The 12,659-nt window shown below is 38.8% G+C and overlaps 1 protein-coding gene across 3 annotated transcripts in view; it reads left to right on the forward strand.

The window, feature by feature from the left end:
* The first annotated feature begins 2,267 nt into the window (after positions 1-2,267).
* ATXN7L1 (ataxin 7-like 1) overlaps positions 2,268-12,659 on the forward strand; it is a 39,579-nt gene continuing 29,187 nt past the window's right edge. For 2 of the 3 annotated variants that reach the window (XM_008944126.1, XM_008944127.1), the window contains exon 1: positions 8,988-9,217. In XM_008944126.1, coding sequence (XP_008942374.1) covers positions 9,012-9,217 — 206 coding nt within the window. In that variant the 5' untranslated portion in view covers positions 8,988-9,011. Of the gene's footprint in view, positions 2,313-8,987; positions 9,218-12,659 lie in introns of those variants that run through there. The other variant, XM_008944125.1, reaches the window with a different exon arrangement.

Below are 12,659 nucleotides of genomic sequence, written 5' to 3' on the forward strand. Positions count from 1 at the left end.
AGAAAAGCAGATGAAGAACATAAATCTCCTAAAAACCGCAGCATGTTTTCTCGGAGTTGTTTTTTTTTGCCAGACCACCTCAGTAGTCCCATCTCACTCTGCTATGGCTTATCTTTTCTTATCTGTGGGAAGAAATGCTGTTGTATCTGTTTGGATTAAGTAAAGCATTAGAGAAGTATCAGTTTTCTGTAATGGTTTTCTTACAGGTGAAGGGAAACATCTGATGATTTCCTAAAACACTAATATGCATAAGTTACTTTATTGTTACTGTTTTATAAATATCATTAAGAATGGAGATAGAGATACAGTGAAATATTTTACCTGACAGGTATAAGGCAATGAATAAAAACATGTCTCATCAGATGACCTTGAATGTGAAAGATCTGCCTGAGGCCTGAGGAAACAGGTCTGTTACACAATACAAAGTGGGAGATGATGGCAATGCTAAATTTTCCTCTGTGTGCCTGGAGTAAAATTATTTAAGTCATTATTTAAGCGTTTGGAGGAATGAATAAGTGAGTGGCTTTTAAATTTGTATATTTATTAAACTAGAGTGCTGTTATTCAGCAGCAGTGTTGAATGTAAAGATATTTTTTTCTTACATCCAACAGATAACCAAATAAAAGTTTTCTCTTCACATCTAAAATCACCCACAAAAATCTGAATTGTCAATGGTGCTTATGTTTGCTTGAAGGAAAGTACCACTGCTTGATTGCTAGAAGTATTTTAGCATTTCACCTGGTGTACCTGGCCTGCATTTAGGGCTGATAATACATTTCCTTGCTCTCAGAACAAAAATGGTGGAAATACCATTACCACAGGTCAGCAGGTAATAGATACCAGTACAGAGAAACTGGTGCAAAGGGATGGTGGAGCACCAGACATGAGATATGTGAGATGGCAGTTACCTCAAACATTCCCAGACATATCAGGATGTCTCAACTAGTTTCATGTCAGACTGCCAGAGCATCTTCTCCACCAGAATGGGAAACTTCTGTACATAAGCTCTCCTTGCTTTTCTTTGGTAGAGTGTCATTCAAAAAATTGTATACCCAGAGTTCACATGCTCGGCTCTTTCTTTTTCTGCTCAGGGATTTTTGATCTTGCTGAGCTGAAAAATATATATGACTTACAGTTGAAAATGGTCATTTTTTCCTGCAGTATCAATGCATCAGGTGGCAAATGCTGGTTATACGTACGGAACTGTTATTACAGGAAGTGATGAATTCCTACTTAAATCTCCAACTCTTTTTCTTAATCAAGTTAATATCTTAAATCATTAATATCCCCTTTTATAGCTGAAGAAACAGGCCTTGACACCAGAGTTAAATCTAGGTCTTCCAGCACAGTGATGTGAAGACTGACATTGTCACTAGGACAATGTCAGTCTTCACATAATTGTCACTCTTCCATAATTTTCCTGTCCCTTCGATACATCAGTGATCTTTCGAGCTTGGTCTTTAGGTCTCAGAATCCTTGCAAAAGAAGCAGACAGGTACCCGGCACCTTCGTTTTACGTTTTGTGTAATGAGTTGCCGCTTTTTTTTTTTTTTTTCCCCCCTGTGCTGGAGTTCTTTGACACTTATTTTCTTCTATTAATTTTTTTTTTTTTTAATTCTTTCCACCAAAGAGGAATGGAAGTGTTCTGGGAAATGCGGTGTGGCGTTTAATGTAATTTGGCCATTTTTAAGAGATTTGGGCTACTTAAGTGTAATTTATTGATATTCTAGAGATTATTCCTCCCGTCTCTTATAATTACCCTGGCAAATGCCGAGTTACTCCGTAAATAAAAGAATTTTCAGGAAAACAACAGGTTCATCCTACTGTGTTAAACATAAACACCCTCCTTCCTTCCTGAATCGAGAAAGAAAAAATGCAATGTCTTCCTCTAAATATGCCCTTGTGGTTCTTTGATGCTTTTAATTTTGCATTTTGCTTCAGTTCTGCAGTTACTTGAGCAGTATCAGCAATTATTTTTTTAAAAAAAAAAGAAAAAAAAGAAGAAGAAAAAACACAGCCGTTTTCAGCGCTTGTTGTTCTTGGCACAGAATCAGGTCTGGTGTCCAACTGGTAGGACCTGAAACTTGGTGCTTAACAAGTGCCTGTAGTCAAAACAGTTGGTGTGTGCAGGCGCTGATCTGGTATTTGCTGCGGCAGGGCATCTGCCTGATTTTTTACCGTGTGCAGAATACCTAATCACGTCGCTGTGTTTCTCTGACGGCATCCGTGGCAATGTGAGTCGTTTCACGTTCCAAAAGTACATGTTTACAGTCGTCGTAGAATCAGATTAAGTTGGCAGCCTGCTCCTCTCTGTAAGTGGCTCAGTTTACATTTCTTCTTCTAGCAGGATGTTTTGCATAATTTTGCTGATCCTACTCACTTGCAGACTTTGTGAAATGGAGAATCATTTTAGTGGGTTTGTGTCAGAAAGCAAGGCTTGTGTTTATTGTAAATAAACACCAGCAGAACGGTGGTTATTTTCGCACTCGATAATTTCCCAATTATGTCATTTGACCTGGAATGAAGCTTGCGATTGCTGAGCTGCATTTTATGCAGCAGATCAGTCTGGGGGTTTGAGCTGGCAGTTTATTTCCTTTGTCAGTTTACAAGAAGTATCAAAATGAAACCAACTGTGCTGTTTCCTTTCCAGTTTACAGCGCAAGAAGGGTGGAACGGTTTGCAGATATTATTTCCAAACTTTTTCAGCTGGACTTGGAATAGTGTTTTGTCAAAAGAGCTGGTAAAGTTACCCTTCGGTGTTGCAAGGTTATGCTGTAGTTTGCTAGCATCAAATCCAAGTTTATTTTTGTTTAACCTCCCGTACTGGATTTTGTTAGGTTTTTTTAGAATGTGGCTGCAAAATGAAAGTGCTTACAAGGTGTTTATGAACTCTTGTTATGAACCAGCTGCCAGTTACTGCAGGATGACACATTTGTGCAAGCAGTCTCTAGTCGTTCAGTTTTCTGGTTGCTGGCTGTCGCTTTTCGGGCATGTGTGGCTTTTTTCTGTTTTAGTTTTGTTAACATTAATGCCAAGTACAGTTGCAAACTTTGAACTGGGATCAGTACAAGGCGGCAGGTTTCACTTACTATTTACTGAAATCGTAAGTATACATTGCTCAACTTTGTACAATGAAGGGCTGTGCAACAAAAAACCTAAGGATATGCTGTAAATAGAAAAATGTCATTTGTGCATAGGTGCTATATGGAGTTACAAGAAGTAACATCTTCATCAACAAGACTGTGATATGTTACTGGAACCGAATCACGTTGTGGTTGAGATACTAAATTTCCTTACCATCTGCTTAAATATTGTAAATAACAAGTAACAGGAATAACAGTGTTCCTATTGTATTAGGGGCAGTCAGGTAAATTAGTTTATGCTATTTTAAGTAAAAGGGCTATGAACTCAAGGGGTTCGATAAATACAAGCTTAAAAGGAGTTTTGTTATTCTGTAAATGTTTACTAACAACAAATAACTTTCTTACCTCTTTGGGTTTTAGCAATTATATTTTGTTTGGTTTTACCAAGTATACTACCAAGCTATACTCCATAACACTGGGTCTCTGAGTTATTTGTGGGTCACCCTAAAACTGATTTTTGCTTTAGGCCTCTTGTACGCAGGAAGTCGGATTGTGCTAAACGAGAGTAATGTTTCAAAATGACTGGTGCTGACAAAGCTGTAGTGCCTCTTCTGACAGCATTAGAGGGGGATTTTGTTGTTGGTTTGCCTTTTTTTTTTTTTTCCAAACTACCTGCAAAAAAAAACTGAAAGACCAAAGGTCTATATTTTTCTATGCTCAAGCTGTACAATGAGTTTTTTCTCCTTTCCATTCTTCTGTGTCTCACTGATGGAGAAGACACTAACTGCGGGCAAAAGCTGTTCACTTGGTTTGATCAGTTTGGTGTAGCACATGTTGGGTAAGAGTGGGTATAGGCACTAAGAAATGGGTTTTTGTTTGTAGTCCAGATTAGAGATACCTGAAATTTCAGGATTATATCAAGATTGTTTTGGGTACAAAACTGCTGCAGTCCACCTGGAAACATATGGTTGGCGTATTTTACTGACAACATATTTACTGTTGTGTCATTGTCTGTAAGGTTTGCTGGGAGTTAAGCTAGAGCTTGGTCTTGTGTGAGAGAGTCAAGGCAAAAATTTGAAATGAGACTTTCTACTCAGAATGTGGTTTTGCCTCTTTTTCCCACACGCTGTGCTTGTGGCTCTGGAGCTCATGTTGCCTCTCTATTGCTTTGCTTTTTTGCTTATGATTAGAAGGAGATGTGGCGTTTCCTGCAAAACAGCTGCTAGTATTCCCTGGTGACCTGTCAGAGAGGATCCAGTGGAATTACAGATTCAAAGGCAGATCTAGAGGACTTTGGCAGCTGCAGCAGAGGTTTTGGGGAAAGGCAGGGGGTTGCATGCAGGAAGGAGGATTAGAGATGGAGTAGAAGGGCATGGGAGGCGAGCTGTGGAGATTCAGAGACTGTTAAGTCTCCAGCAACATAAGGACTTCACATCTACAAACAATTCAGATTTGGCTGAGAAAGTTGGACTGTAGCCATGTTTCCATAGAACGTGGAGAATCTCCTGGAATAGTTTAAGATTGTTTGCAATGCTGCTGATGCAGTTTTCAGTGCGCATTAGGACGGTATGTGGCATTGGGCTTTTAGACTCTAGCCACTGACTAGAAAAAAGATATTGATCTGAAATTGATCCTTTAGAAATTTAGTTAATTCAGCAAGTGTTAAACTTTCCTCCGAGATTAATGTCATTAATACATTAACTGTTTGACAGCAGAAGTCACATGTTGCTTGTCACTTGCTGCAGTGGCTGCGCTGAGACAGCTGAGAGGGTGCAGAAGGATTAATGTGGTAAAGAGGATTGTAACTTTGTGTTCTCTCTGCTCTTGGACTTGACAGCAACTGGTATTTAGAAAACAGAACAGAATATGTGTTGTTATTTATGTGAAGTATAAACATCCATTTTGAAAGTATTTACATGAATCAGAAAGTTCTCTTTTGTGTTTGAAACTTGAGCATGCCTTTATAGCGTTGCAGGCTTCTGCAGAAACTGAAATGCATGCAGAATTTAGGTTAGTGTCTTAGGAGTAATAACTGGTTTTCTAGTTGCCTTGCAGAATTTTTTTTCAGTTTTCTAGGGGCAAAAATTTTCATTCTACTTTAGGTTTATGTCTCGTGACTACGCCATTTCTGTATGTAAACAGGGACAGCCATGTCCACCGCTGTGTGTTTGAGTTCACCTGCCCTGCTAGATCTCATCTGTCTGCACATGAACTGCAGACCAGCCTAGAAATTTTTACACAGATGGCTGGTTGCCTTCTGAATGTGTTAGTATGTGAATATCTAATTTTATAACAGCTAATTGATTTGCAAATGTCTTTTATTCATATATTAATTTGTTACATAGGCTGTATGATAGCAGATTTCTATATTGTGTGTAATTCCTTGTATTTATGTAAAATATGAGCGGACAAATTAACAGAAAGTTTTAAAAAGCCGATGTGACCAGGAAAGACAGTTTGACAGAGGAGCACCGCCACAGTAGTGTGAGCAGCTCATTTTGACAGCGGACAGCCTTCTTGCTTTGTCATATATCCCCATTATTTCTCTTCAAAGCTTGTTACCCGTGTCATAAGACTGATTCACTACTATGTATGTAATGTATAGGAGGAAGCAAGAGGCAACCTAGTAGTTCTTGAGCAGGAATATATTAGTATTTAGTTAAGATTTATGCCCCCACCATCAAGATTTGGGTATGGAGCTTTCATGCCTTTGGCAAGTCCAACCTTCTGCGGCCGTGCTTGCCCAGCTCAAACAAAAAAAATGGGGGTTTTCTGCCCCCTTGAAGGGAGCTACTCTTCCAGCTCTCCACTGTGGCCCTGCCTGCAAGGTGTTGCAGTTGTCTTCTCCTGCTGACACTACAGTGACTTTCACGTAATGTGAGTAACTGTGCAAATTTTGCTGGTATGAGCAGTGTCTGATGGTTGTGTGGTGCTGGCTGTTTACATTCTTCCTCCTGTATGACTTTACAGTGGTCATAATTTCCATTTTGCTTCTAGGAAATCTCCAGAGAAGCTGGGTAATGCTGATAATTATCAAATATGTATCAGAGTCTGTCTGAAATGTGGAAGACTTTCTGTAGCCCTGTTTTGGGGGAGGAGGGGTGTAGAAGGAAACGCCAAATATAGCAGTTAGTTCTGATTACAACAATGACCAGCAACCTGACAGAGTCAGATAAAATAAGTAATCTTGTAGTCTTTTCCTTCCCTATCTTTTAAGTAAACATTTATTTAAAGTAGTAGTATTCACCTTAATATATTATCATATCACAACAGTGCTTCTTCCACCTTTTTCTGTGTTGTAGTAAAAATTCCAAAGTTATCGTACTGGTTTGTGCTTGGGAATTAATAAATTGAGAAAGTTGTCTAGGGAAAAGCACCAAACATTTAGGTTGACAAAAAATTTAGTGAAAAGAAACTGTTAAAAAATAAGTTGCTATGGCAAGTGATGACTTAAAAAATATAATGTTTAGATGGTTAGTATCTTGAATGTCCACCTTTCTGGAAGATTAATAACAGAGTAGTGTATTTCACTTACAAATATATCCATAGGGATGATATCGAAGACACAGTATACAAGAATACAGAAGGTCTTGAGAAAACCAGTAGCTGGGGTAAAGACTGGAGTAATTAATCCTGAATTTATATAATTTGCATATGGAAACCATGGGGTTTTTTCCCCAATTTCACCTTATATACAGCTTAGTTTTGTTGGTTACATAGCAGTTTGTTTTCATCAGTCCTCAAGTAACAAATGGGAAAGTTACAAGTTTTTATTAATCTAATTTAAATTAAGTAGTTGCTGAGAAGGTTGGTGAATCTTGAAGCAATAACTGTTATTTCACGAAATACTCTGTGAGTGGAACTCTGCACTTCAGAGGCAGACACGTAGCTTATATGGTCGTTGCCACAAGTGTGAAGTGAAATTAAGGTAAATTAACTGCCTCCTGCAAAGCGCTTCCAAAGCCAGAGATGGCACACTGAGGAATGTGGTGGGATGAAAACTAGCATTTGGAGGGGTAAGGGGAGATAGTGTTTGTGTTTCAAAAAAATGAAGACTGGTTTGTTCTTCAGTTGCAGGACAATCTGGAGGGAATTTCAGCATTTGAAATTAAAGCTTTGTACATGAAGATCTGGAAGTGCTTGATCTTTAATAGAAAATGCCTTTATTTAGTCATTGAAGATACAATAGAAATGGTTTGGAATATTCTTTAATTATTTTTTAAAGCATTTCTCTTTGTTCTTGAGGTATTCGCCTATTGCAAATTAATAATGGATGAATCCTTCTGCTACTGGCAAGTTTTTACTTGTGAGGATGCCAGACAAATTGTCATGTTTTGATTCTCTGTGGGAAAATTTTTCTTAGTTATCCTTGAAATATCAAACTAGTGAGCACAGGATAGATGGTATAAACACAAAACCTACCCTTGCAGCAGCAGGTCACTGTTGCTTCCTTAACCTGCTTTTGGCTGACAGGGAGAAGCTGCGCAAGCTCCAAGAGTAGCACCTGCTTGGTTCTTCAAGTGCTAAAGGCTTTAGATGAGGAAAAATTGCTGCACGTTGAAGGAGAAACTGCAGCTTGTCTGAAGTTCTCAGTCTGTAGTTACATTATGCTTGCTGCGTTTGATTCCTGTGTCAGTAAGAGGAGTATCTGGCTGATGCCCACCACGGAGGCTGCTGGTGCCAGGGTGCTGGCAAGCTGGAGCAGCTGGTGCTGGCTGGAAAATTCCTCTTCCCCCAGGCTTCCTGTGCTGCCTGCTGCCTCTGGGTGGGGAGCGCCGGGGCTGGACAGCTGTGGGACGAAGGGGTTGGGGAAGGGACCTTCCCACAAAGGGGAACAGGACTGTTAAAGGTTTATAGCACCGCTCAGGAAAAAAATAGCTCCCGTCTCTTGTAATGTTTTGTAGTTGTGCTGAAGTTCCCAGCTCCAAAAGCCCCTTGTTTGAAGCACGTCGAGATCCAGCTGGCTAAGCACTAGTGCTCCTCTCCTAGAGGAGTAGATAATTCATAAAGAATGGCCAGAGACCTTCAGAAAACAGTCTTTTGATTTAACAATATCAGGGATAGGACATTTCCATTAAAAAGTAGTAATAATAACCAAACCCAAACAGTTTTGCTGCTCTGTCTGTCCTGAAGTTGCAGGGTCAGCAAGACCTTGCTTTTTGCAGTACTTAAGAGGTCGCTGGTGTGAGTGTGAACAGTGCTTACACAAGGGCCTGACCTCCAGATGCAATTTTGTAACTGATACATAAACTTCCTGCTTTTTTGCTCTTGGCGTTTGTTCTTTGTGGAAAAAAAATAAGCTTTTTACCTTGACTGGTGCTTGGAAGTGAGGTCCAAGCGAGGAACCAGGCAGAGCCTGCCTCTCTGGAAGTGCTGCAAGCAACAGACCTTTTGCTGCTTTTTAGACTTTCAGTTGTTTTCCTTATAGGTTTCCATTAAACTTGAAACAAGATAGTCATAAAGTAAACTGTCCAATACTTGGATCACAACAATTCTTCATAAACCATTATAGAAGCAATCTCACGTCTGTCACAGTGTTTCACTGAGTGATCTGAGCTGTGGTTACATACTCCTCTCTCTTCTTCAGGTGAAAGAGCTGGGACACCTAGTGTAGCTCACACAGATGCTGGCGATCGCTTATTGCTTAAAAAATGGGTTGAGATTTCTTGCTGAAATTTTATGTTGATTATTAGCATTTATTTTACTATTTTTTACATTTTTCAGAGCACTTCACAGACTTGATTTTGTTTAATTATCATTTGGCTTCATTACATTCACAACAGTCCAAAACTGGTGTTCTTTGGAGTGATGAAATCATTGTGACTAGCATAGTGAGAAACAATTTCCTCTTCTCTGACTTTTTTCTTTTAGCCTATGAACTGCTGTAAGGTTTATTATTTTTCCATTACAGAACGAAGACACGGTTCAATGTGTAAACCTTCCCCTTCTCCAGCTTCTCCAGCCTGCAATTCCAGGACATCCCTAGTACAGATGAAACCGAAATCCTGTATCAGCGGCCATAACCCTGTCAGCAGCAACTCAAAGCCATTCAAAACGCCCAAAGACAATCTACTTACCTCCAGTAGCAAACAGCACACAGTCTTTCCTTCAAAAGTATCACGGGATAAACCATGGTAAGTACCAAAATAATAGTTACCAAAGACGCTGATGTTCAAAAATTAATAAGTAATTCTATGTATATTTCACAGTCATCAAAAAAATCTGTGTTCTCATCTTATCTGAATTTACAGTTTAAGCCTTTACTTTTCCTAAGGGGGGAAACTGAGATATGTTTCAACTTAAAAAAAGAAAAACATATATAGAAAGAGGAAAAAGGACTGGATGACTTTTTTGATGTTCCATCAAATATCTGCTTTTCTAAGATGCATATAGCAAGTGAGATATTGAGTCAGTTCGCTCTCTTTAAGGTTCATCTTTCATTACAGTATTAGCTCTTAAAACTGATGCTCTTAAACAGTAGGATAATTTTTGCTTTCTTAATTTTGGCCTAACTGATGTTCATGAAAACTTACTGGTTATAATCATTTATCTTCAATGGCAGCTGCTGTTGGAGTTCATTCTGTATTTTGATAACGTTTGATGCCTTATAAGAAGAAAGAAGAAAATTCTGGCTGCAAATATCACTATTTTGGGGACAATTTACATCATGTACTGTGAGATATATATATATACACACATATATAGGCTTGGAGACCGCCAGGCCCATCCTCCTGTGACTGTGATGATAGCAGCAGAGTTGCAAAAATGTAAATGAGAGCAGAACTGGGTCACTATTTTATTCCATAAGAAACTGTTTTGTCTTTAGTTACCTACAGGAAAGATGCTCTGTGATTAGGTCACTAGGTTGGGGACTTAATCTGGGTTCAGTTCCTGGATCTGCAGAGACCTACTGTTAATGCCTTACTCACCTCAGCCTCAGTTCTGTGTCTGTAAACTTGAGATAGAAAGACTTCCTTTTTCTTCAGTTTTGCCTACTGTGTAAAGATCCTTCACCTTTACATGTAATAGTGAGCATAAGGTCCTGATTTTAGGTAAGGCTTCAGGACACAGCTGCCTTAAAGCAGTAAATAATCTAATGCAAACCATTCACTCATGAGACAAAGCATAAACTCAAATTATGTGAAAGGAAATTCTTCCTGTAAGTGTGAATCCACCAGCTCTATAAGCATGTCGAGCATTGTGGAGAATTATGGTATATAATTCTGAAAATAGAAAATCTAGCTGTTTAGATTACGCAGGCAGATGAGATAGAGGCTGTCCCAGTCCAGGGCTTGTTAAGGCCTCATTTACTATTTTGAAATAATATATTATTGACTGAATTGACTGAAAATAGTTTATTGACCTTTTTTCTGAATGTTGCAGAGGAATTTTATAAAAGAGAGGAATTTTTTTTTCAATCCTAATTTAAAGAAAATGAGAAAGGACTTCAGAGTGTTAACACTATTGACTATAAACCTGTTTCTCATCCCAGTGTTACAGACAGCAACTTACCCACATTTCAGCATGTGAACTGAATTTATAAACAATATCTTCCGTTCTGGCAACAGATGGCATTCTGTCAGTCAGTAAAAAGCTGGAAGGGAACAAAATATCTGAGTACTTCCACCAATCCCTTTTCCTTTTCTTTGGAACATCCCAAACATTTACTGGTTATTAACAAGGTAGATTTAGCCATTCAAAACTGTTACACTGCTCTGTTAATACTTTGGCAATGAATATGTCAGTAGTTGCACCCATGAATTACCCAATTCTTGCCGCTCTACTGGAAGATAATACCGTGGTTTTGTTTACCAGTGGGGAAAAATGGGGCATATAGGAGTTAAAGATTTTGTAATCATCACATAACAAATTACAAACAGTCTGAAGTGGACATGAATGAAATTATCTTTCAAAATTTAGTGTTACGTGCCTTAGATTACATGACTTGTTAAAGAGTAAAATCAGTCTGATAATCGTCACAGGCGTGAGCTGACAACTGTTATGGCAAAAAGTGTTTGGTCCTATTCCATTAGCGAATTATTATTTTTATTTAGTATTCTATAAAATATTCAGCAGGTCTGATTGTCTTAAAGGATAAATGCTTCGTAAAATTTATTCTTTTCTAAGATTATATCTTCTATTCAGCTATCTGAACAAGCCATAGAATTTTGCTCACCTTCAGAATGAAATACTCAGTTGGAACAAATTTATTTCAAAAATGCAAATAGGATTCAATATGTATCCAGGTGTGTTGTGGTTTATCATCCTCAGAAGCTTCCAGTTACTCAGTGCTTTTGCCTGTTAGGTTGTAGTTTAGTGATATGGGTTCTCCCAGACAGTTACCAAATTAGCTTAATTCAGGAATTGTATCACTTGTAATAGTTATTCCAGGTCTGGAAAGCAATAGTTATTGTTTTCACCCAATTCTTTTGTGCAGCATCTTTTTTTAAATTTTAACTATATTAGAAGTTTTTCAGCAATGGCCTTTACAACAGCATGGCCCAGCAGATCTGTTGCCATTTCTGCTTGCATGAAGACCCAACTGCTCCATTGTTTAATTCATTATAGTTTTGGTTGAGTCATCATCTTAAATGGTGACTGAGTATTTCTTCCTCTTTGCATCCTGTGTTGTTCTAGGATGTGCTGCAGAGGCTCAGGTTGTTCCTCTGCTAATGCTTTAAAAAGCATCATCTGAATGACCACATGAAAGAGGTCTTGAACTGTTTCATTTTTGTAGCCACTGTTTTAATACTTCCCTTCTTGTAGTTGGAATATGAGGGATGATTTTGAACACAGGATCCAGAAATATGTCAGCTCTGATTTCCCCCCCCCTGTATCTCTCTCTAACATGGTTGCTATTAATACAGCAGCGCTTAGAGACGGGCACGGCGCTGGAGCACCACTGTGCTCAGCACAAGACAAGTGTAAACCAGCACTCCTGCAGCTTGCAGATGGGGTGGTAAGAGGTGTAGCAGGAGGGTAGAAAACAGAGAGGAAAAGGCAAAGAATAAGACGATTTGTAGTAATAGCAGTAATAATGAACAAGTGATCACGATTAATAAGAGTAGCCCAGATACTCAGCCTTTATAAAAAGGCATTCCTGCAGCCAGGAGCTCACTCCCCTGCTGCCGACCTGCCCAAAGGTTGCTACTTTGCTTGCTGTGCCCCATCACAGCTTCTGAGTGCTGCTGTGGAGGATTTTGGTGATGGGAGGCTACAGGGTGTTCACCTCTCCATGATCCTGAGGCAGCGTAAAATTGAAGTAAGCTAGCCCTGAAATACCAGCTGAAGGAAGTCTCCTTAACCTCCCTCCAAAAGGAGTAGTCACTGTCTGACACAAGTTCTGAAAATCAAGAAATTCTTGTGGTTTTCCTCAGCATGTAGAAAAATTATGCTCTTTCTGTAAACAGAAATAGGATCACATAGGTATACCTGGGAGTAATCATTTAAAATTTATCATGTCACTTTTCACAATACTTTTAAAATCATCCCTTAGTCTATTATTTTGTGTGAGGAAATACTATTATTCATACCAAGGTTGAGAAAGTGAAGCTAGTCAAGATTTAACGATATTCC

This window comes from Merops nubicus, unplaced genomic scaffold, assembly GCF_000691845.1.
Source record: "Merops nubicus isolate BGI_N331 unplaced genomic scaffold, ASM69184v1 scaffold42987, whole genome shotgun sequence".
Classification (NCBI taxonomy): Eukaryota; Metazoa; Chordata; class Aves; order Coraciiformes; family Meropidae; genus Merops; species Merops nubicus.